The sequence below is a fragment of the Lithobates pipiens genome, unplaced genomic scaffold (genome assembly GCF_037356315.1).
Source record: "Lithobates pipiens isolate NorthernLeopardFrog02 unplaced genomic scaffold, aLitPip1_a1.2 Scaffold_18, whole genome shotgun sequence".
Classification (NCBI taxonomy): Eukaryota; Metazoa; Chordata; class Amphibia; order Anura; family Ranidae; genus Lithobates; species Lithobates pipiens.
Genome location: NW_027507758.1, coordinates 353226002 through 353252075, shown reverse-complemented (window position 1 = coordinate 353252075; position 26074 = coordinate 353226002). Strand labels below are relative to the sequence as shown.

Here is a 26074-nt window from a genome sequence, read left to right as displayed (position 1 = left end):
ATAAGTTGACACTTATGTGTGGCCAGCTGTTTTGGGAGAATGGTAAGTCTGGAGCAAAGCAGTGCAGAGACTCTCAGGGACAAAGCAGCGGTCCAAATGTTTTTAGGGCGGAGAGTGGATCGGAATTCTGTCACTCAAGGGTAAAGTGAGACTGGTACGAACAGTGGCCAGAATACGATCGAGTGGTATCACAGGAACAGGAACAGACTCCATCTTGGAAGTGGAGGAAAAATCTTGTGACAATGCATCAGCCCTTACATTCTTTGTACCAGGTAAGATGAGACTATGTAATTGAAGCTTGACAGAAAAAGAGCTCATCGCTCCCTTCTGGGAGACAAACGGTTTGCCTCAGACAAGAATGTGAGATTCTTGTGGTCAGTTAAAATGAGAACTGGCACAGTGGTACCTTTAAGACGATGCCTCCATCTTTAAGAGCTAAAATGATTGCTAACAGCTCTCTGTCCCCAATCTCGTAATTGCATTCCGCAGGAGACAATTTCTTGGAAAAGTAGCCACAAGAATGCATAGCGCTCTCAGATGTAGGATGTTGAGACAGAAGGGCACCAACTCCAGTCTCAGAAGCATCAACCTCAAGAATGATGGGTAGCATGGGATCAGGATGTGCCAACACAGGAGCTGAAACAAAGGCAGCCTTGAGAGACTCAAAGGCTTTAATGGAATGCGGAGACCAATTCTGTGAGCTACTGTCCTCTCTAGTCATATTAGTCAAGGGTTTGACCAGAGAAGAAAAATTACGAATAAACTTCTGATAATAAATTATAATTGGCAAAGCCAAGAAAACTTTGGAGTGGATGTAGCCCTACGGGTCATGGTCATTGTGGAACTGGAGATAGTTTCTCTGGGTCCATCGAAAAACCAGCAGTAGAAATTACATAATCCAGAAATGTAACCTGTTCACTATGGAACTCACACTTTTCCAATCAGAATATAAAAACCACCACACATTTCTGCAACATATCTTGGCAGATATTGTTAATGAATTCCTGAAAAAGTATTCGTTATGTCCTGTCCTAGTATTAAACGCAGTTTTCCAACCACCTGTCCCAACAAGCAGAAAACAATTACCAGCAGAAACCTTTGCCACTTTATTCCTTCTCTTTTCTATTCTGCAACTGACCACCTTCATGACAAAATCTCACCCTGATCTGGCCACCTCTTGCCCTGTCTTGCACAGTCTTGCCCTGATCTGGCCACCTCTATCTACAACAGTTCACTTTTATCCTCGCTGGACAATCACCACACAAAATGTCAGGCCCTGACTATTAGAACCTTGGCAGACCGACAACACCAGAAACGTTAAGAGACATAGCCAAGCACTGGAGCGAGCGTGGCATAAAACCAACTCCCAGCATGCATTCACCCAATATAAATCTGCCTTCTTAAAATATATTTCCTCCCTCCATGCTGCCAAACAAACCTACTTTGTCACCCTCATTAACCACTTCAGGACCGCCGTATTGGCAATGTACGTCAACACAATGGCACAGGCAGGCACAATCACGTAGATGTACGTGCCTGCCTTCTAGCGGGTGGGGGGTCCGATCGGACCCCCTCCCGCTAGATACGGCGGTCCCTTTCGGTGCCGGAGCGATCCGCGATGAGGGGATGGCCGTTGGTTTCTGGCCATCCCCTCTCGATCGCTCCTGGCCAGTGACGAACTTCCTCCCCTGTGAAAATGTAAACACAGGAGGAGGAAGTGATGTCACACTCCTCGTGGCGGTCTTTTTGAACCGGACAGCGAGGAGTGAAGACGCCCAAGTAAGTGCACCAACAGTCCACTGACACATAGGTACACACAGGCACACATTTCACCCCAGTCACCCCCCGATCACCCCCCCCGCCCCCCCCCCCCCCCAGTCACAGTGTCACTAATGCAGTGTTCATTTATTTATTGATCACTACATTTAGTGTCAGTTGTGACTGTAAAAAGTGTCAGGGCAGCTAGTGTTAGGCCCCTTTAGGTCCAGGGTAGCCCCCTACCCCCCCTAATAAAGGTTTAACCCCTTGATTGCCCTCCCAGTTAACCCTTTCACCCTCTTTTACCAGTGTCACTAAGCGATCGTTTTTCTGATCGCTGCAATAGTGTCACTGGTCCCGCTAGGAAGCTAGTTTTTTTTTAGGTTCAACGCCAGGTTTTTATAGCGTTAGGTACCCCGATATATAACCTAATAAAGGTTGATTGCCCCTAGAGTTAACCCTTTCACCAGCGATCGCTGCATAAGTGTCACTGGTGACACTGGTTAGCCAGTTAGTTATTTAGTTATTTAGGTTCCCCGTCAGGTTTTTATAAAGCTTCAGGTACCCCCATATAAATACCCAATAAAGGTTTTAACCCCTGATTGCCCTTAGTTAACCCTTTCACCAGTGATCACCGTATAAGTGTTACGGGTGACGCTGGTTAGGTAGTTCGCTTTTTATAGCATCAGGGCACCCGCCATTTATTACCTAATAAAGGTTTAACCCCCTGATCACCCGGCGGGTGATATAAATTTGGTTTTAGGGTCAGAAAGGGTCTGCGTCGCCCCAGGCAGTGCTAGGTTAGTGCCAGTACCGCTAACACCCACGCGCAAAGCATACACCTCCCTTAGTGGTATAGTATCCGAACAGATCAATATCTGATCTGATCAGATCTATACTAGCGTGCCCAGCAATTTAGGGTTCTAAAAAACGCATTGTTAGCAGGATCAATCCAGATACCTGCTAGCACCTGCGTTTTGCCCCTCTGCCCAGCCCAGCCCAGCCCAGCCCAGCCCACCCAAGTGCAGTATAGATCGATCACTGTCACTTACAAAACACAACACACATAACTGCAGCGTTCGCAGAGTCAGGCCTGATCCCTGCGATCGCTAACAGTTTTTTTTGTAGCGTTTTATACAGTCGCTGACAGGCTAGGTGCTTTTTTACCTGTGAGTCTCACTACTGTACCCCTAAATTTAGAGCCCAAAATGGCAAAGCGAAGGTACACTAGTGAAGAGGCCTACACGTTTCTGAGCATGACAGATAGTGAAGAGGAAGACACCGATCTGTCAGATTCAGGCTCAGAATACGAACCTGTAGAGGACAGCGCCTCCATGTCAGATAGCTCTGACGACGAAGAAGAGGTCCCTGCTAACGTCAGGCGTACCCGACCCCGATTTTCTGATGTTGTTGAGGTGCAGGAACCGCAAGTCCCTCGTATGGAGTATAGAGCCAGTACTAGCGCCGCTCATCCTTTTGGTGAACTGGCAAGCACCAGCGGCCTAGTACACCCTGGACGTACATCCAGCACTGCAGTATCACGTGGTGACGTGGTGAGTCCCATAAGTGCAGTTCAAGCTGGCGAGGTGGCAAGCACAAGTAGTGTCCCGCTGCCACCAAGAAGAAGACAAAGACAGGCCCGTCGTACCCATAGTGCCCTTCCTGCAGAATTCGCCTATCCTAATTGGGTGCCCACCACTTCTGCAGAACCCGTACTTCCCCCATTCACTGCCCAACCCGGTATTCAGGTGGATACAGATGATTTTACGCCACTCGATTTTTATTCTCTGTATCTCACGGAAGATCTCTATAGATCTATTGTGGACCAAACCAATTTATATGCTGGTCAACGCATCGCCGCTAATCCCCAGTTGCCGTCTCTTGCCAGAGATTGGAAACCAGTTACGGTTTCCGAATTTAAGACGTTTCTGGGCCTTTCCCTCAACATGGGCACACATAAATTCATGCGGATGCGGGCTTATTGGTCCACGCATCCGGCTGACCACATGCCCGTGTTCTCTAACTCCATGTCCAGGAAACGATACGAGCAGATCTTGCGGTTCTTGCACTTCAGTGACAATGAACTTTGTCGTCCACGTGGAGACCCTGAATACGATCGGCTCTACAAAATTCGGCCCCTCATAAACCACTTCAACCAACGTTTTGCAGACTTGTTTACTCCCCAAAAAGTTGTCTGCGTTGATGAGTCCCTGGTTAAGTTTACTGGTCGCTTGTCATTCAAACAGTACATTCCCAACAAGCGTACCAGATACGGGGTCAAGCTCTATAAGTGCTGTGACAGGGCCACAGGCTATGCATGGAGCTTTATGGTTTATGAGGGTAAAGATAGTTACGTAGAGCCGGAGAACTGCCCTGATTACATAGGAAGCGCTGGCAAGATAGTGTGGAAATTGGTGTCACCCTTATTCGGAAAGGGGTACCACTTGTACGTGGACAACTATTACACCAGCGTGCCACTGTTTAGTCATTTATTTGATCATCAGATTGGAGCATGTGGCACCGTGCGACCTAATCGCCGGGGCTTTCCCCAGCGGCTTGTAGATTCCCGTCTTAGGCTGGGGGAGAGAGCCTGCTATCGGTGTAATAATTTGCTCGCTATGAAGTGGAGGCATAATAAGAATGTTTTCATTCTTACCTCCCTTCATGCAGACACGACGGTCCAAATTTCTACGGCGACTGGTATTGTGGAGAAACCCCTCTGTGTCTACGAATATAACAAAAATATGGGAGGGGTGGACCTCAATGACCAGATGTTGGCGCCGTATCTAACTTCCCGTAAGACCAGACGCTGGTACAAAAAAGTGTCTGCTTACTTATTTCAATTGGCTTTGCTGAATGCTTTTGTGCTATACAAAACTTCAGGCGGGACATTAACCTTTCTTTTCTTCCAAAGAGAGGTTGTCACAGAGCTTCTGTATCCAGAGGGTCCTGTACCTCACCATTCCCAACCAAATGCAGTAAGCCGGCTGCATGAGAGGCATTGTTCTTATGTCCTCCCGAGTACCCCTACCCAACGAGCCCCCCAAAAAAGATGTCGTGTCTGTAGCAAGCGCGGATATAGGCGTGACACCCGTTCTTATTGTCCACGCTGTCCTGGCAATCCTGGTCTTTGTCAGGGTGAGTGTTTTGAACGCTACCATGAACTAGTGAAGTATTAGCGTAGGGTACAGCATTTCACAGGCTAGGCACACTTACACAGGGTCTCCCAAGATTCCATCGCATTTTGAGAGACCCGAACCGTTACAGTTACAGTTTACAGTTCAAAAAAAAGTGTATAAAAAAAAAAGTAAAATAAAAAAACCAAAAAAAATATAAAATATAAAAACCAAAAATAGTTGTCGTTTTATTGTTCTCTCTCTCTCTCTCTCTCTCTCTTCTCTCTAATTTTTTATACTTTACTGTTTACTGTGTTATTGTTAACCATTTTTCATGTTTTCAGGTACGCCATTCAGCTGCAGCGTGGATTTATTTATCTTGACAGCAACAGCGTTTGCTCCCACGATACATAAAGCCGCGACTCCAGTGCTGTAGGAGGTGATTTCACCACCACAGTTAAAAAAGAGCATATATGCCGAAGCATGGGGGCATAAGGGGTGGAGGAGCGATTTTGCTCCTAATGCCGCGTACATGCGGTCAAAATTCCGACGGAGGGCTTGCCCGTGGAAAAGTTTGAACGTATGTACGCAGCATAACTTTTTTTCGGGAGGATGCCCCCATGCTTCGGCATATATATATTTTAGGCACAGGTTGTGTTAAAAAATGTTTTATTTTTTACTGTTTTTTTTGGCAATTGCTTTGCAGGTATGGTATGGTCAGGTTTTCCTGTGATGTTACTTTGTTTTAACGTTAACCATAATTTGCTTAGCAGGTACGCCATTCAGCTGCAGCGTGGATTTATTTATCTTGACAGCAACAGCGTTTGCTCCCACGATACATAAAGCCGTGACTCCAGTGCTGTAGGAGGTGATTTCACCACCACAGTTAAAAAAGAGCATATATGCCGAAGCATGGGGGCATAAGGGGTGGAGGAGCGATTTTGCTCCTAATGCCGCGTACATACGGTCAAAATTCCGACAGGGGGCTTGCCCATGGAAAAGTTTGAACGTATGTACGCGGCATAACTTTTTTGCGGGAGGATGCCCCCATGCTTCGGCATATATAAATGGTGCATGTATGTCCATCATTAGAAGTGGGTGGATGAAGGGAGGTATCTAATGGTGGGCATACCCACCGATCAATCTCTTTTTTTTGTTCAGACAACATGACTCTCAGTAAATAGCTTGGGGTGTCTACTTTCCAAAATGGGGTAATTTGGGGGGGTTTTGTGCTATTTTGGCATTTTATGGCCTTCGAAACTGTGATAGGTAGTGAGGGGTGAAATCAAAAATTTGCACCCTTAGAAATCCTGAAGGTGGTGATTGGTTTTCGGGGTGCCGTACGCGACTAGACTCCCAAAAAGTCCCACACATGTGGTATCCCCGTACTCGGGAGAAGTAGCGGAATATATTTTGGGGTGCAATTCCACATATAACCATGGCATGTGTAAAAAAATTTTTATTTTTTTTTGTCATTATTCAATCCCTTGGGACAAAAAAAAAAAATATTCAATAGTCTCAAGATGGCCCTCGGCCAATAGTTTGGGGTGTCTACTTTCCAAAACGGGGTCATTTGGGGGGGTTTTGTGCCATCTTGGCATTTTATGGCCGTCAAAACTGTGATAGGTAGTGATAGGTAGTGAGGAGTAAAATAAAAAAATTATGCCCTTAGAAATCCTGAAGGCGGTGCTTGGATTTCGGGGTCCCATACGCGGCTAGGCTCCCAAAAAGTCCCACACATGTGGTATCCCTGTACTCAGGAGAAGCAGCAGAATGTATTTTGGGGTGTCATTTCACATATGCCCATAGCATGTGTGAGCAATATATCATTTAGTGACAACTTTGTGCAAAAAAAAAAAAAAAGTTTGTAATATTCCCGCAACTTGTGGCAAAATATAAAATATTCCATGGACTCAACATGCCTCTCAGTAAATAGCTTGGGGTGTCTACTTTCCAAAATGGGGTCATTTTGGGGGGTTTTGTGCTATTTTGGCTTTTTATGGCCTTCGAAACTGTGATAGGTAGTGAGGGGTGAAATCAAAAATTTGCACCCTTAGAAATCCTGAAGGTGGTGATTGGTTTTCGGGATGCCGTGCACGACTAGACTCCCAAAAAGTCCCACACATGTGGTATCCCCGTACTCGGGAGAAGTAGCGGAATATATTTTGGGGTGCAATTCCACATATAACCATGGCATGTGTGAGCAATATATCATTTAGTGACAACTTTTTGTACATTTTTTTTTTTTTTAGTCATTATTCAATCCCTTAGGACAAAAAAAATAAATATTCAATGGGCTCAACATACCCATCAGCAGTTTCCTTGGGGTGTCTACTTTCCAAAATGGGGTCATTTGGGGGGGGTTTGTACTGCCCTGCCATTTTAGCACCTCAAGAAATGAGATAGGCAGTCATAAATTAAAAGCTGTGTAAATTCCAGAAAATGCACTCTAGTTTGTAGACGCTATAACTTTTGCGCAAACCAAAAAATATACGCTTATTGACATTTTTTTTACTAAAGACATGTGGCTGAATAAATTTTGCCCTCAATGTATGACTAAAATTTAGTTTATTCGATTTTTCTTATAACAAAAAGAAGAAAATATCATTTTTTTTAAAAATTTTCGCTCTTTTTCCATTTATATCGCAAAAAATAAAAATCGCAGAGGCAATCAAATACCATCAAAAGAAAGCTCTATTTGTGGGAAGAAAAGGACGCAAATTTCGTTTGGGTACAATATTGCATGACTGCGCAATTACCAGTTAAAGCAGCGCAGTGCGAAATTGTAAAAAGACCCCTGGTCCTTAAGGTGTTTATTGGTCCGAGGCTGAAGTGGTTAATACTCTGTCCTCCAGTCCTCGTTGTCTCTTCTCTAATTTTAACTCTCTACTTTCTCCACCGCCATCTCCACCTAGTAATTTGCTCACTGCTCACGAGATTGCCAATCACCTCAAAAACAAGATTGATGCAATTTGTGGGGACATCTCCACTGCATGCTCTCAACACTCTCCTCTTTTGACCTTGCTACTACGGAAGAGGTCTCTAAAGTTTTATCAGAAGCCCACCTTACCACCTGTCCCCTGAATCCTGTTCCCTCACATCTACTACAGTCACCCTCTTCTTCTATCTTATGCTCACTCACATCTTCAATCTCCCCCTGTCTACTGGTACCTTCCCCTCCCCTATAAAACATGCCCTAATCCCACCAGCCTGAACAACTTAAGACATATTTCCTTGCTCCCGTTTGCATCAAAACTTTTAAAACACTTAGTCTAAAACCATCTTAGCTCCTACCTCACTGACAACAACCTTCTTGACCCCTTACAGTCTGGCTTCTGCTTGCTACACTCCACTGGAACTGCCCTACTGAAACTCACTAAAGACCTACTAACTGCTAACTGCTAAAGCCAAAGGCCATTACTCCATACTAATACTACTCGACCACTCGACCTCTCTGCAGCCTTTGATACTGTTGATCATCCCCTCCTCCTCCTCAAAAAACTCCACTCTCTTGACTTTAAAGACTCTGCTCTCTCCTCCTACCTATCACAGCGCTCCTTCTGTGTGACCTCCTCTCCACTTCCCATTTCTGTGGGGGTACCTCAAGGTCTGTTAATAAACTCCCATGGCTTCCAGTGCCATCTCTATGTCGATGACACACAAATCTATTTCTTTACTCCTCACCTCACTCCCTCAGTCTCCTTTCTCATTACTTACTTACTAACTGACCTATCAACATGGATGTCACACCACTTCCTCAAACTCAATCTCAGCCCATGCCCCTCCCCCTTACTTCTCCATCAAGATCAATAATACAGCCATCTGTCCCTCCCCTCATGCCAAGGTACTAGGTGTAATCCTAGACTCTGACCTGTCCTTTCAGCCCCAAATCCAATCACTGTCCAAATCATCCAGAGTTCACCTCCGAAACATCTCCAAAATATGCCCCTTTCTAACCGTCAAGACCACTAAGCAACTTATTTGCTCCTTCTATTCTCTCGCCTTCACTATTGTATCTCCCTCCTCATTGGCCTACCTCTCCGCAAGCTATCCCCTCTTAAGTCTATCATGAATGCCGCTGCCAGACTCATTCACCTTACCAACCATTCAGTGTCCACCACTCCTCTCTGCCAATCCCTCCACTGACTTCCCATTTCCCAACGAATAAAATTCAAAACACTAAAAATAACATACAAATCCATTCAAAATTCTGCTCCGAGCTACATCACCAATCTTATCTCCAAATATCACCCACAACGTCCTCTCCGCTCCTCCTTCTGCTCTCTAGCTCCCTTGTTTCCTCCTCCCATGCTCATCTCCAAGACGTCTCCAGAGCCTCTCCCATCCTCTGGAACTCACTACTCCAATCTGTCTGGCTATCTCCTACTCTCTCCACTTTTAGGCGATCCTTGAAAACTCATCTCTTCAGGGTAGCCTATTCTTCCTCCAGCTAACCAAATCTTCTACTCCCCTCATCAGTTCATCAGTTTGTCCCTCACAGTCCCTACCTTTTGTTTCACCAGCCCCTCCCTCTTAGATTGTAAGCAGGGCTTCTCTATCCCTCTTGTTTTGAATTGTACTGTTGGTGTAGTGTCTCCTTACATTGTAAAGCACTGCACAAACTGTTGGCCTTATATAAATTCAGTATAATAATACTGCATTGTGGCAACCAGGAAAGAACCTCAGCCCAAAGCCAATAAAAACGGGTGTTGTGCCTCTGTAACCAAGAATAACCAATAACCACTGGGTAATGGGGTGAAGAAATAACTTTAAATTGGATTATCTCATGGTGAAGAGCCCCTACGGCTATGATCAATGAAGCAGTCTCATGAGTCACATGAGCAGGATGTAGAGGTCTCCCATCAATAGTCTCAATGACAAGTGGAGTGGCATTGAGTGCTTAGACACAAAGGCACTATCTATGAACAGGCCTGCAGCCCCAGAGTCCCAAAGTTGGATCAAAATAGGATCATGTTCACTTTTAAGTCACATGGAAGTCGGATCGATGTAGGACCGAAGTCTCAGGGCAAAGTCAGATCGGAAGTCGCACGACTTTCGTGTCGGAGCAGCGTGAACATGGCCTCAAGCATATTAAGACACATTTTATTACACAACATTTTAAGGCCACACCAAATTTATTTAAAAACTTACATAGTGCTTAATTTACTAAACTATAACATATGATATTTTCTATAAATATCATTACTTTTAAAATGGACCTATTACCAAAGATTTTTTGGCCATGCTTATCTTCTGGGTCAAATGAGTGCACTTACTTGTGCTCTATTGTGAATCAGAATCATCTGACAGTGGACTAAAGTACGCAGTCGTCTGACATCACAGAGCCACTCCAGGTTCTGGAAAGATCCCAATGATAATGTCAGGATCTACCCAGATGCCTGGCAAACTGGCTCAGCCTCTCAGCATACTGCTGAGAACCTGAACCAGCTGCTACTGCCCCCTCCCCAGCCCAACACTTCAGTGAACCATGGAGGGACAGATAGGGACTGACAGCCACCTCTCCTTGCTCCAGGCAGACTGAGAACTAAACGATCAGTAGTCATGTGATCGCTAATTTCTCAACTTTTGAGCCAGCAGGGGATAGCTGCAATATTCCATCACTTTTGCATTCCCCCACTTCTCCTTTGAAAAAACTCGCCACCGCCCTCATCTATAGCTGGCTATAGCAGTAAGTGGCATTGGAAGGCTAAATCAGGTAACAACAAGGCCACTTCTCCTTTAGCCCCATACATACTATCAGATTTTCTGCTGATTTTTGTCTTCAGATTTGCCAAAATTATGTAGTGCAAGGGCCTGCCTGATTGCATAAAAATTGAAACTCCTAAGGTTTGACCTCATATTATATGGTTTTGGTAAAGACAAAAATCAGCATAAAATCTGATAGTGTGTATGGGGCTTTTAACTATGTGATTGTTATGTCTAGTTTATCATGGGATAAAGAAATGAAAATAATAACCTTTATGGCAAATATGTAGTATTATATAGGCTTACCCCACTTTTAAGTACACAATAGGGTTTATTTACTAAAGCTGGAAAGTGCAAAATCATGCTCACTTCTGCATAGAAACCAATGAGCTTCCAGGTTTTATTACCAAAGCTTAATTGAACAAGTTGGGGTTAGAAGCTCATTGGTTTCTATGCAGACGTGAGCTTGATTTTACACTTTCCAGCTTTAGTAAATAAACCCCATTGTGTACTTAAAAGTAGGGTATGCTCAGGGGTCAAGTCTTGGGGGAAAAAAAGTGTGGGAACTCCCACCCAAGATCCACTCGCCCACCCAAAAAAAAAAAAAAAAAAAATTATACACTCATATGCACTAATGCTTCAAAAGTGGTATTTTTAATCCAATTTTCATATTGTGTTTATGAAGCTTAACTGTTAGTACATAAAAAAAACAATCCTCAATAAACATAAATACGGTAATTCTCTGAATAATCAGCATTCATTCAATTGATACATTTGCTAGCAGTTTTTAAAAGACCTTTTTTTCTGACACTTTTTAAACAGCATTTTTTTTTCTCCCCTCTTTCTTCCTGCCAAATTAGGGGAGGGGTTAATTATTCACAGGTGTATAAAGGTAGTTCTACAAACTCCCCCTTGAGCTTGCTCCCTGATTGTGGCTTGCATGTGGATTTTCTGAACACAAGTGGATTTTTTGAACTAAAGTGGAGAGTTAACAACCAGGAGTTGAAAACAGGAGTTAAGACAGGAGTCTCTAACCTCTATCCTACTTCCATCCTCCCCTCCATTTTAAAGATCCCACTGCAAGGGGCAACCAGACAGCTTTCCAGAAACGTCAGGCTGACAGCAAGCCAGATTCACCGGAACCAGAGTGTTTAAAGGGGACAACCGCAGCCAGGTAAGCTCGCACCTCCACCCCCCCCAGTGATTGTTCCAGGGACTCCGTCCGACCACCTACGGGGGTCAGGAAGGAATTTTTGCCCCACTGGTGCATTTGGCTGCTACTGTCAGGGGTTTTTTCGCCTTCCTCTGGAACAACCATAGGTTAGCATACCCCTACCTCCGGCCTCCTTTCCATTTTTTACGCTATCCTAGGACGACTATTCCAGATCACAGCCAGACTTCTTTTCTAAGCGGAGACCTCCACCTTAAGTAAAGGTAGCTGGCACAGCCAGCAACCGAATACAATAACTCCTTCCGCATCCATATAGGCATCCCCTGATCAACTTGCGCGCTAATAGCCTCGAGCACGGCGGCAAGTCTGATACCTAGCCCCACCTCAGGATCAATACCCTGATCAGGATCATCATCTTAGGCCCATAGTACCATCAACAGCATCCACAAACCATGTGCTACTTCAAATACTCAGCTGAAGTTCTGCACAGACTAAGGAACATCAACACCACATTGCCATCTTCCATACAAAAAATACTTCAAAGAGAACAACTATTAAAAACCGGACGACAACCAGCTCCCAACCACAGGAAGACATCTACTCGACCACTACAATTAGATTGCGCCTTGATTAACGCCAGGTCTGCAGTCATACATAGACTGGAAGTACACGACTTCATCATCGAGAACAATGTAGACTGCCTCTTCATCACCGAAAGCTGGTTAACCTCTGACTGCAACACCATCCTCACCAAATTGGTGCCGGAAAACTACAGGATCCTAACCGAACACCGGATAGGGAAAAAAGGAGGAGGCCTAGCAGTGATCTTTAAAGGTCACCTGGATCTCACTAAACCATCATCTCAGAACCCAGTGTCTTTTATGGAAACCCTGACGCTACATTTTCAACCAACACCCCATGACACCACTCATATTCTACTGTGCTACAGACCACCGGGACCAAAGTCCAATCTTCTTTCACCCCTCACGGAATCCTTTGCAATGCACACCCTAAAATTCAAAAATTTCCTGGCACTCGGAGATTTCAACCTTTGGGCAAACGAGCCTAAAGACCCCATCGCGACTGCCTGCATCAATCAACTAGAAGAACTGGGTCTACAGCAACTGATAAAGACTCCCACGCATGGGTCAGGACACACCCTGGACCTCATTTTCAAACAGAACATCGACGTCAACATACTCGACAACATAACTCTGCCATGGACGGATCACCACGCCATCAAATTCAAAATCACTACCAACATCACCAACGCAAAACGGAAACCTGTAACAACGCACTGGACCAGATCGCATAAAAAACTGTACTCCGAAGCCTTCAAAACCACTCTGTCCAAAAAAATATCTACAATAACTTTAAACCACTCTACGGAGGAAACACTCAACTCCCTGAACAAAGCATTACTGCAATCAGCAGACTCGGTAGCACCAAAACGCAGGGCTTTCATCAGGAAGAAAAATGCTGGATGGTTTAATAGCTCCCTCTCCGTACTAAAGCAAGAACGCAGAAGAGCGGAAAGAACATGGAGAAGAAATCCCACCGAGGAAAACCTATTTAACTACAAAGGTCTCACAGAGAATTATCGGAAAGCAATCTTCAAAGCCAAAAAAGACCACTTCTCATATACAATCTCAACGGCCGCAAACCAACCACGGGAACTGTTTAAACTGGTTAATCAATCAATGAATCCGGTGTGCCTAGAACCCCCAGAAAGCGAATCCCAGGATTACTGTGACAAACTGTCGGATTTTTTCATCGATAAAGTCAAAACCATCAGGGAAACAATTTGTCAGAAGAAAACATCCAACCTCAGCCAGCAAATACATAAAGAGGATGTCCGCACCAACATACCGCAACCGCCAAAATTTTCACTATCCCCAATTACCGTAGACACCGCAAAAAACATCATTAATAAACTGCGTGACAGTACCTCACCTATTGACATCATCCCCACAAAACTACTGAAAGAATGCTCCGACATCGTGGCTCCAACCATAACCCACCTCATAAACCGATCATTCCACGAAGGGATTGTTCCCAGCATCCTCAAACAAGGCATCGTCAAACCTCTACTCAAGAAACCAAACCTGGACCCTCAGGATCCAAACAACCGTAGGCCGATTACAAGCCTCAACACCATTTCTAAGATCATGGAGAAAGCTGTAGTACATCAGCTACAACTTCACCTGGATACTCACAAACTCCTGGACCCGCTGCAATCAGGCTTCCGCCCGGGTCATGGAACAGAAACAGCTCTCCTCAAGATTTGGGATGACGCCCTCGAAGCAGCAGATGACGGAGAGCCGTGTCTCCTCGTACTGCTAGACCTAAGTGCAGCGTTTGATACAGTAGATCACAATACTCTACTCGTCCGCCTCACAGAAGTAGCCGGAGTCCAAGACATAGATCTCCAATGGTTCGCGTCCTTCCTAGGAAATCGGTCACAGACAGTGAAACTAGGAAAATTCCTCTCCGAAACTCGGGCAGTCACCTGCGGAGTCCCTCAAGGCTCTCCGTTGTCACCCGTTCTCTTCAACATTTACATTCGCCCACTCCTTCAAATCATCAGATGCTCAGATCTCTGCTTCCACTCTTACGCTGACGACACGCAACTTTATTTCCGGATCAATGGAAAAAAAGATCACCAACAACAACTTGAAAACTGCCTCAAATCAATAGAGGACTGGATGACCACCAACTCCCTCCAGCTGAACCAATCAAAGACAGAGCTTCTTATCTTACACCCAAATCATAATCCCGCAACCAAAACCTCCTGGTCTCCACCAACCGTCTTTGGGCAGACTATCTCCCCAAAGACCAAAGCGAAGAGTCTCGGGGTTATTTTAGATGCACAAATGTCAATGGATGCGCAAATAGGATCTGTAGTCAGTCGATCTCACCATCTGCTACGCATGCTTCGCAGACTCATCCCTTTTATCCCAAAGAATGACAAAGCAGTGGTAGTTGGAACAATCATTAATTCACGACTGGACTACGCAAACTCGCTTTACATAGGATTACCACAATATCAACTTGCGCGATTACAACTGATCCAAAACATGGCGGCAAGGCTGATAACAGGAAAAAAACCCTGGGAATCCATTTCTCCTTCACTGAGGAGCTTACATTGGCTAACCGTAAAAAATCGGATCACGTTCAAGACCCTTTGCCTCACCCACAAATGCGTGCATAGAGAAGCTCCGCAATACCTAATGGAGAAAATAAATCATTACACACCAAACCGCAGTCTTCGATCAGCCAACAAAAACCTCCTCCTCGTGCCCAAAGCCCGGTATAAATCCAAGGGTGATCGGAGATTCGCTGTCCAAGGGCCTCGGCTATGGAATGCTCTACCAATCAACATCCGCCTGGAAGAAAATCACCTGGCTTTTAGGAAAAAACTCAAGACCTTCCTCTTTTAGCAGATGATCAAAGCTCGCCACAGCGCCTAGAGGCGATTCAGTTCGCATTGTGCGCTATATAAGTATTTCATTCATTCATTCATTCAATTGTGCTTCCATGCAAATGTGAACATCATGTTCTGATCTTTATTGGGGAATGTTATTTTGTATATAGATTGTTTATGTGGGGAGTTCACACTTTTCATTGAACAGAGTTTGGATAACACAGGGTTAAATGGAAAGGTCATAAATTAACTGCACATTATCTGGACAGAATGCTTGGGGAGATAGTGATGTGTTCCTGCTTAGGAGATGTATGTTTGCTTGGGGGGCTGCAAACTCTGCAGGGCTCCAACACACACTCACTGCTATTACAACCTTTAATTTTTTATATTTCCACATAAACTTCCCTCCTGGCATTAAACTTTGTCAGGTATTGTGCTCAGCTTACCACCCCAAACTGATGTTCCTCCCTCAGCTCACCTCTATCCCTGCATGTCCTGTGAGCAGAATAGCTGTTCTCCTCCTCTCGGTTCTCTCATCATATGGCACTGAAGATAGAGGAGGGGGGGATTCAGCGGGACACACAGAGCAAGTATGCAGGAGACTGGGGGGGGGGGGGGGAGATGAGGAGACAGAAAACCAGGAGGGGCCGGAAGGGAGAAGCACATCACGAGAGGTCTGACTAAATACAATCTCTTAGCAGCAGGGGCCTGATCTACCCGTCAGCTAGCTGTGATTGACAGGTAGATCGAAGTGGAAGCTGTCAAGGGGCCCCCTACTGGCAATGCCTGAATGGTCAGGTGTGCGGCACTTACTATTGCGAGCTGTGTCGGCAGCTGCTGGTGTAGCACCTGCCACGCAGCTCGTATGCAAAGTCTTGCAGGACACAGCTACTAACGGGAACTGAGTTCCTGTTGTGGAAAAGTACAGGAACTCTGTTCCCATGCATACCCGCAGGACTTGAGCCCTGGGTATACCTGTAAATCGGTAAACTGAACAAATGGTCTGTTCTAGAAATGGTGATGTTATCTATACTACTTGTACTACTTGTACATCTGTATTCCATCTTGTCTTTGCCTGTTCATAAGTTCTTATTTAATTTTAACACAATCTTAACTCTTAGCATTTTAATATAGATATTTAATTGATTTTCTATTTATACATACCTCCATGCGGTAGTACAGTGTTTCAATATCAGCAAACAACATAAAAAGAAAGGCTCCCAGTTGAGCTAAGATTGATATACATAATAAATCTGCAAGATAAGAAAAATAATTGCAGTTGTAGTCTTATTACCATAGTTAACCACATATACTCTAAATTTTGCAGTCCCTTATGCATGGTGTACAACGTTTAGGATATATTGTAAACCTCCTAAAGCAGGGATATGCTATTAGTGGACCTCTAGCTGTTGCAGAACTACAAGTCCCATGAGGCATAGCAAGACCCTGACAGCCACAAGCATAACACCCAGAGGCAGATGCATGATGGAACTTGTAGTTTTGCAACAGCTGGAGGTCCGCTAATTGCATATCCCTGTCCTAAAGCATTTACAATGCATTGTTATTTGTTCAATGCTGCCATCTAGGGTCTCCTTAGTATATTATTTAGGAATCAAATCTAAAATTACATTTTGGATGCAGCTCATTGCTATAAAAGAAAAATATGCAATACATTTTTTTTTCCTGCTACTATTATTCTATAAAAAAAAATATTAAATTAGTTGTGTTTTTAGCATATGAAAAAAAAACTCTGCAGTTTGCTAAGGGATAATATAGAGGACAGTTAAATAATTGCTATAATCACTTTATATAAAGTTGAACCTGGCAACTTGTTGCAGTCCTGTTGTTGGCAATAACACAAATGTAAAAACATTATCGAAGAGGAAAAAAACTGTTAATAGATAAGAGGATCATGTTCTGCAGTTAAATTTCTTGAATAGGCAAGTCAAGCCGAAGTAACAATGGTAATATTTGTCATGACATTTGTCAGCATTGATTACACTTAAGCATTATGTATGCTGTTTTCAATCGGAAGATCTAAATCCACTAAGTATTAGTTGCCAAGATTATTTATCAGAGTTAAATAGGCTACTTGGATGAGTAAATAAAAAAGCGTTAAACATTACAGAACAAGACCTTATTATATATATATATATATATATATATATATATATATATATATATATATATATATATATGCATATGTATGTATGTATATGCATTGTTGTATAAAGTGACAATAAGGATATCATAGGCACTTACAGTTAGTGTATATTGGTTTTCTAAAAGGCTTTCCTTTGGAGAATACAAACTCAACGATAATAAGGTTTATCCCAGACACAGGCCACAGTGTGGTAGTCATGAAATTCTGAGACTGACTATGATGCACTATCATTGTATGGTTGACATAACTTTGATTGTGATGATCACATGCACTGAATACAGAAAGAATAAAAAAAGATGATTTATTATGCATTATCTCAGTTTTCACTACGATTGAGGAAAAATTCAAACAATGCGGTATGCAGTGCTACCACCTAAAAAACAAGGAACTCTCTACAAAGCACTAAATTGCATAAAAGTGAAAAGTAATATAACATAACCATACTATCATTTTAGACAAATTACAATAATTTATGTAATTTTCCCACATTTCTAACAGATATTCACACATTAAAAGATGTGAAGCTTAAAGTGTGCCTAATATATATATATATATATATATATATATATATTTATTTATTTCGTTGTGAGTGAACTATTAAATGATTGGAAGCCTTGTCAGGTTTTTATTAATGTCAGTGTGCCTGCTGGGGAAATTCATTCTCCTTCTCTGGCTGTTAATGTTATTGGAATTCAGGGAAATCTTTTGAATGGGATACAGACAGAAAAAAAAAACCTAGGAGAGATTTTAACCATTCTACCCTCTATCAATTATGTAAATAAAAGTTTTAGCTTTACAAATACTTAAAGTGGTTCTAAAGATTCCCTTTTTTCTTTAAAATAATAGCCATATCATACTTAAACATATCATACTTACCTGCTCTGTGCAATGGTTTTGCACAGAGCAGCCCTGGTACTCCTCTTCTCGGGTCCCTCATCAGCGTTTCTGGCCTCTCCACCCTTGCCAAGTGCCCCCATAAAGGGACACACAGAGGAAGGCTCAGTCCCACCCTCTGAGGAGGTAGAGACCCAACAGACCCTCAATTCTCACTGGATAAAGATTGGATAAGTATTAGGGTGGCTGTGGGGGGAGCTTCACTCTGAAGGTTTTTTACCTTCATCCACAGAATGCATGTCAGTAAAGAATGTTCACACTTTACAACTACTTTAAATTTAACAAATTAACTTTTTCCATCTAAGATATACTGTATATTTGCTTCTTATTTTATGACATATATTTTGTTTACACAATTTTAAACTATATGGTATTGTATTTTATGCAAAAAGGTTCTGGAGCCTTTTCAGAACCTATAGAGTACTGACATGTTTACATTAAGGATATGTAAGGCAATATAATTTACTGTACTTAAATAAATGAAAGTAATCACACCTGAAAACATCAGTCTCGTTGTACCACGGTTGCTGCTGTACAAGGAAGAATGCACTTGTCTGTATAACGATGGTAAATATGGTATTCAAGGTCACTGACAGCAGCAAGGAAGGAGACATCACACTCATTGCAGGTCTGTATGGAGCTAGCTTTGGAGCAGGACCAGTTAAACTCACTGTAAAACAAGCCAAAACATTTTAGATAAATATATATCTGTGATTACATTTAGAAATTTTTATGATTGTGACTTATGTGATTGTTAAGCCTTTGATGTTTTTTTTTATTTTTTATTGTGTACCCATTGTATTACATTTCACATGAAAAAGTATAGCTAAAGCCTTTGCAAACCAACGGTTATGATTTCTTACAGTAGTGATTTCATATATAATCTACTACCGTTCAGGCATTTAGTAGACTGAAGTGCAAACAAATAGTGTAAATGAAATCTTAAGTAGATACAGCAATTGAAAATGAAGAACTAGGGGACCTAATGATGATTGTAATGATGAAGCAATTTTGCTGTAGGGTTAAATGCGAGTTCATTGTCCTGAGAACACATTTATTAAAAATGTAAAAATACTTTGAATTTTAAATTGGAGGCCACTTGCAGCTATGCAATTGCAAGTCGATAGACAAATCTACAGAATGTAAAACATAATGCATAAGGAACCATACAAGGAGTATTTAATCACAATGAAACACAGAAGTACTATGGCTTTTTCTGTAGGCTAACAAATGATGATCAAGGTAGACTTGGATTTGTCACCTGTTATGTCTATGCAAGCCTGTTCTGAGTCATTCAGCATTTTTGTGGAAACAGGAACTAACTATGGAAACAGGACTAATTTGCATGTGCTCAAATTCAAATTTTTTACGCTAACAAATTATTCAGAAACATTCTCCTCACCTTTGCATCTTAATCTAACATTAATGAGAATAAAAAGGTCTCCAAAATTGAAAGATGAGCTATGAAGTTTATCATCACTACAATTATATTTTTATGTATGTAAAAGATGCAGGAGAGAACAGTACAGGGGTGCCAGGAGGGAACAATACATGGGGGCCAGGAGGAAACAGTATAGTGGGGAGGAAACAGTACAGGGGGGGGGGGGGGGGTGTTCCATTAGAGAACAGTATAAGGGGGCCAGGGGAACACAGAACAGTATAGGGGGCAGGAGAGCACAGAACAGTATAGGGGGGCCAGGAGAGCACAGTACAGGGTGTTCAGAGGGAACAACAGAGTATGGGGGGTGCAGGAGGGAACAGTATAGGGGGGCCAGGAGAGAATAGCACAGTTTAGGGGGTCAGGAGAGCATAGAACAATTCAGGGTGGCCAGGAGGGAACAGTATGAGGGGCAGGAGGGAACAGTATAGGGGTGCCATTAGAGAACAATCGGAAAGTCCCATCATGTTTACACAAGTCCGCACACAAAATTTCACGCATGCTCGGAATCAAGTATGAGCCAGAAGCGCTCAGTCTTGTAAAACTAGCGTTCGTAAATGGAGATATCACATTCGTCATTTTTATGAAATCTCTCAATGCAGCGTATTTTCATCTTCTTTATAATGCTATAATAATGAAGTTGCTTTGCTGCTGATATTCACAGCATTCTGACTAGGGATGAGCCGAACACCCCCCCGGTTCGGTTCGCACCAGAACTTTTGATTGGACCGAAAATTCGTGCGAACTTTAGAACCCCATTGAAGTCCATGGGACTCGAACGTTCAAAATAAAAAGTGCTAATTTTAATGGATAATATGCAAGATATTGTCCTAAAAAGGGTTTGGGGACCTGGCTCCTGCCCCAGGGGACATAGGTCATTGCCTAAAATGTTTTTAAAAACAGCCGTTTTTTCGGGAGCACTGATTTTAATGATGAATAGTGAAAAATGTATCAAATAAGTTACGTTTGCACTATTGAAGAAAATGATCAAAAATAAAAGGCCATTGGAGAACCTAGGAGACAGATAAGAAACACCAGCAGTAAATACAGGCATACCCCACTTTTAAGTACACAATGGGGTTTATTTACTAAAGCTGGAAAGTGCAAAATCATGCTCACGTCTGCATAGAAGCCAATCCCCTATTTTGTAAACACTATAACTTTTGCGCAAACCAATCCGTAAACGCTTAATGCGATTTTTTTTACCAAAAATATGTAGAAGAATACGTATCGGCTTAAACTGAGGAAATTTTTATACATATATATATATATATATATAAAACAAATTTCCTCAGTATATATATATATATATATATATATATATATATATATATATATATATATATACACACACATTTTGGGGGGGTATTTATTATAGCAAAATTTAAAAAATAATGTGTTTTTTTTCAAAATGGGTGCTCTTTTTTTGTTTATAGAGCAAAAAATAAAAACCGCAGGGGTTATCAAATACCAACAAAAGAAAGCTCTATTTGTGGGAAAAAACAGGACGTCAATTTTGTTTGGGAACAACATCACATGACCGCGCAATTTCAGTTAAAGCGACACAGTGTCAAATCGCAAAAAGTGCTCTGGTCTTTGGCCAGCAAATGGTCTGGGGATTAAGTGGTTAAGATCTGGTGAATTTGGAGGCCACGTCAACACCTTGAATTCATTGTTGTATTCTGCAAACAATTCTTGAACCATATTTGCAGTGTGGCAGGATGCATTATCCTGCTGAAAGAGGCTACTGCCATCAGGGAATACTGTTTTTATGAAGAGGTGTACTTGGTCATCAACAATGCTTAAGCAGAACATTATCCAAAACATCACACTGCTTTTGTCAGCTTGCCTTCTTCTCATACAGCATCCCAGTGCCATCTCTTTCTCAGGAAAGCAATGTGCTTGCACCTGCCCATCTACATAATGTAAAAGAAAATGTGATGCAGTCCCATACACAACAAACTACGGTGCAATTTTATTCTGCTTTCAACAAATCAACTTCATGGACAACATATTTACTTAAATATAATATCTAAAATATCTCACTGCCTTTCATAAGCCATTGTGACAAGATGATCAATGTTATTTACTTTATTAGTAATCTTAATTTTATAGCTGATCGATTTATAGTCTTGTGAAAAAGGTTCTTTAAACATTACAGAACAGTTGTAAAATAAATGTTTACTCAATAATACCTGGTATAGGCCTGTTAAGAGAAAAAACTTACTTGTTAACATAACTGTGACAGAAATTGCTATGTCCTGTATCAAATATTGGTGACTTCCTAGTAAAGTTTTTTTCTGAGAAAAGAAAATTAAAAAAGTATTTCGTTAGTTCTCACACAAAGCAATTTAATAAGTGTTATCTCCTATGAAACCGTGTTCACATCCACTGTGAGATTTTTTTTATCAGATGACCTGTTTAACCATGGTGTTGTTTGTATGAATATGCATGGGGTGACTTCTGATTTGTATGCATTTACAGAATATTCATCTGTGTATTAAATTTAATTTATAATATATTTTCTTATTTATATGTATATCTGTACATATATCATGACCATATAAGATTGTAATTTCTGGTTTTACACACACTTGATTTTCATCTTTGAAATATGTATAATAAAATGTATTCGATTTTGCTATATTGTTGTACTCTGTCTTCACCATCTTAAAAATTTATTTTACATCTTTACAAAAATGAATGTCATGAAGATAGTTTTAGAGTAGAACCATTTTATATAGCCAAGATGGGGATATTTAACACAAGACTAAAGTTTATTTTTTAATGCACACATTCAGTTTTTTTGAAGGCAACATTTTGTAAAACTAGACTTCCCAGCTGCTCTATAGGCTCAGTGCAAGACCTCTTGGTTTCATCTCTGTGGCTGTACAGCTCAGAGGTCATACCCTTTTCATCAGTCCCTCTAAACTGTCCGTAGGTGGTTAATTTTTTTCCATTCAACCAGTGGACTGAACAGAAAATGCAAATAAGTTCCTCCATTCACACAAGCGAGGTGGATGGAGGAATCATTTTATTATTATTATTATTATTATACAGGATTTATATAGCGCCAACAGTTTACACAGCTCTTTACAACATGGGGGGGTGACAGTACAGTTACTAGGGATGAGCTTTGAGTTGGAGTCGAACATGAGTTGGACTCGAACATTGCCTGTTTCGTGAGCAGTGATTTTAATAATGCTTAAAGTGTAACAATAAAAGTGTAATATTCCTTTAAGTTTCATACCGGGGGGTGTCTATAGTATGCCTGTAAAGGGGCGCATGTTTCCCGTGCTTAGAACTGTCCCTGCACAAAATGTCATTTCTGCAGGAAAAAAGTCATCTAAAATCACTCGCAGCTATAATGAATTGTCAGCTCCCCGTAATACAGAGAACAGTCATTGAAAGTCATTGATAAAAGAAAAATGCATGGCAGGTTTCTGTTACATCAGAGGGGGGCGGGGTCATCCGCACATCACTGGGGAAGCCTGGGGTTTCCCCTTGCTTCAGAGGGGGGTGGGGTCAGGTGAGGGGTGGCCCCGTCCTCCTAAGCTAAGACCTGTCAGGCTGCCGGGATTCCCGCAGTGTCTCCGGTGAAGACAGGATATGCTGTGCTGGACCATCGGGAGAGATCACCCATCGCTGGACCCCGGAGAAGAGATCACCCATCGCTGGACCCCGGAGAAGAGATCAGCCATCACTGAATATCAAGAGTGGATTACCACCGCTGGAAACTTTTTTTTGTTTTGTTTTAATAAAGGAATTTTTCCAACGGTGTCTGTGTGTTTTTAACAATTTTTTACCCTTGGCCCTTGTCCCTATCAACATGGGGGCATGGTGCTTTGAGGGGTCACAGACCCCCCAAAGCATCCTCCCAATGTTGAGGGCATGTGGCCTGGTACAGTTCAGGAGGGGGGTCGCTCTCTAGTCCCCCCTCTTTTCCTGCGGCCTGCCAGGTTGCGTGCTCGGATAAAGGGTCTGATATGGGTTTTTGGGGGGAACTCCATGCCATTTTTTTTTTAATTTGGCGTGGAGTTCCCCTTAAAACCCATACCAGACCCTTCAGGTCTAGTATGGATATTTGGGGGGAACCCCACGTCATTTGTTAAAAAAATTTGATGCAGGGTTCCCCTTAATATCCATACCAGACCTGAAGGGCCTGGTAATTGAATCTGGGGGAACCCCACACATTTTTTTTCTATCAATGACTTTCAATGACTGTTCTCTGTATTACGAGGAGCCGACAATCCATTATAACGCGAGTGCTTTTAAATGACTTTTTTTCCTGCAGAAATTACACTTTGTGCAGGTACAATTGTAAGCACGAGAAACATGCGTCCCTTTACAGGCATACTATAGCCACTTAAGGACCGCCGTATTGCCATTGTACGTCATCGCAATGGCACAGGCAGGCACAAGCACGTACATGTACATGTACGTGCCTGCCATCCAGCGGGTGGGGGGTCCTGCTGGATACGGTGGTCCGGTTCGCTTCAGGAGCGATCCGTGATGAGGGGATGGCCGTTGGTTTCTGGCCACCCCCTCTGGATCGCTCCTGGCCAATGAGAAGCTTCCTCCCACTGTGTATTGTTTACACAGGAAGGAGGAAGTGATGTCATTCTCCTCGGGGCGGTCTTTTTGACCGGACTACGAGGAGAAGACTAAAAGTAAGTGTGCACCAACACTACACTGACATGTAGGTACACACAGGCACACAAACCCCCCCTCCCCCGATTGACCCCCGATCCCCCCGCCCCCCCCCCCCCTCCAGTCACAGTGTCACTGATTGCATTGATCATTTCTTTACTGATCACTGCATTCAGTGTCAGTTGTAACAGTAAAAACTGTCAGGGTAGTTAGTGTTAGGTCCAGGGTAGCCCCCTATCACCCCCCAATAAAGATTTAACTCCCTGATTGCCCCTAGAGTTAACCCTTTCACCCCCTTTTGCCAGTGTCACTAAGCGATCATTTTTCTGATCGCTGCATTAGTGTCGCTACTGTCGCTAGGTAGCTAGTTATTTTTTTAGGTTCACCGCCAGGTTTTTATATCGCTAGGTACCCCGATATACTACCCAATAATGGTTTTAACCCCCTGTTTGCCCCTAGTTAACCCTTTCATCCCCTTTTGCCAGTGTCACTAAGCGATCATTTTTCTGATCGCTGCATTAGTGTCGCTACTGCCGCTAGGTAGCTAGTTATTTTTTTAGGTTCACCGCCAGGTTTTTATAGCGCTAGGTACCCCGATATACTACCCAATAATGGTTTTAACCCCCTGATTGCCCCTAGTTAACCCTTTCACCAGCGATCACAGTATAAGTGTCACTGGGGACGCTGGTTAGCCAGTTAGTTATTTAGGTTCCCCGTCAGGTTTTTATATAGCGCCAAGGACCCCCATATACTACTTAATAAAAATTTGAACCCCCTGATTGCCCCTAGTTAACCCTTTCAACACTGATCACCGTATAAGTGTTACGGGTGACTCTGGTTAGTTTGCTTTTTATAGCATCAGGGCACCCACCATTTATTACCCAATAAAGGTTTAACCCCCTGATCACCCGGCGGGTGATATCAATTAGGTTTTAGGGTCAGGGTCTGAGTCGCCCCAGGCAGCGCTAGGTTAGTGCCAGTACCGCTAACACCCACACACAAAGCATAAACCTCCCGTAGTGGCATAGAATCTGAACAGATCAATATCTGATCTGATCAGATCTATACTAGCGTCCCCAGCAGTTTAGGGTTCCAAAAAAACGCATTGTTAGCGGGATCAGCCCAGATACCTGCTAGCACCTGCGTTTTGCCCCTCTGCCCAGCCCACCAAAGTGCAGTATCGATCGATCACTGTCACTTACAAAACACTAAACACATAACTGCAGCGATCGCAGAGTCAGGCTCGATCCCTGCGATCGCTAACAGTTTTTTTGGTAGCATTTTAGATTTAAATCCGGAAGGCAGTGCTTGGTTCTCGGGGTCCCGTACGTGGCTAGGCTCCCAAAAAGTCCCACACATGTGGTATCCCCGTACTCGGGAGAAGCAGCAGAATTTATTTTGGGGTGTAATTTGACTTATGCCCATGGCATGTGTGAGCAATATATCATTTAGTGACAACTTTGTGCAAAAAAAAAGTTTGTAATATTCCCGCAACTTGTGGCAAAATATAAAATATTCCATGGACTCAACATGCCTCTCAGTAAATAGCTTGGGGTGTCTACTTTCCAAAATGGTGTTATTTTGGGGGGTTTTGTGCTATTTTGGCATTTTATGGCCTTCGAAACTGTGATAGGTAGTGAGGAGTGAAATCAAAAATTTGCACCCTTAGAAATCCTGAAGGTGGTGATTGGTTTTCGGGGTGCCGTGTGCGACTAGACTCCCAAAAAGTCCCACACATGTGGTATCCCCATAC

General features: G+C 42.8%; 1 protein-coding gene across 1 annotated transcript in view; it reads right to left on the bottom strand.

Moving 5' to 3' along the window:
* Positions 1-26074, bottom strand: part of LOC143988160 (putative cation-transporting ATPase 13A5) — a 240005-nt gene that overhangs the window by 39126 nt on the left and 174805 nt on the right. Inside the window, exons 22-25 of the mRNA XM_077487487.1 lie at positions 21899-21971; positions 18729-18903; positions 17438-17610; positions 16340-16428 (exon numbers count right to left, since the gene is read on the bottom strand). Of these exons, the coding sequence (XP_077343613.1) occupies positions 16340-16428; positions 17438-17610; positions 18729-18903; positions 21899-21971 (510 nt within the window). The remainder of the gene's footprint in view (positions 1-16339; positions 16429-17437; positions 17611-18728; positions 18904-21898; positions 21972-26074) is intronic.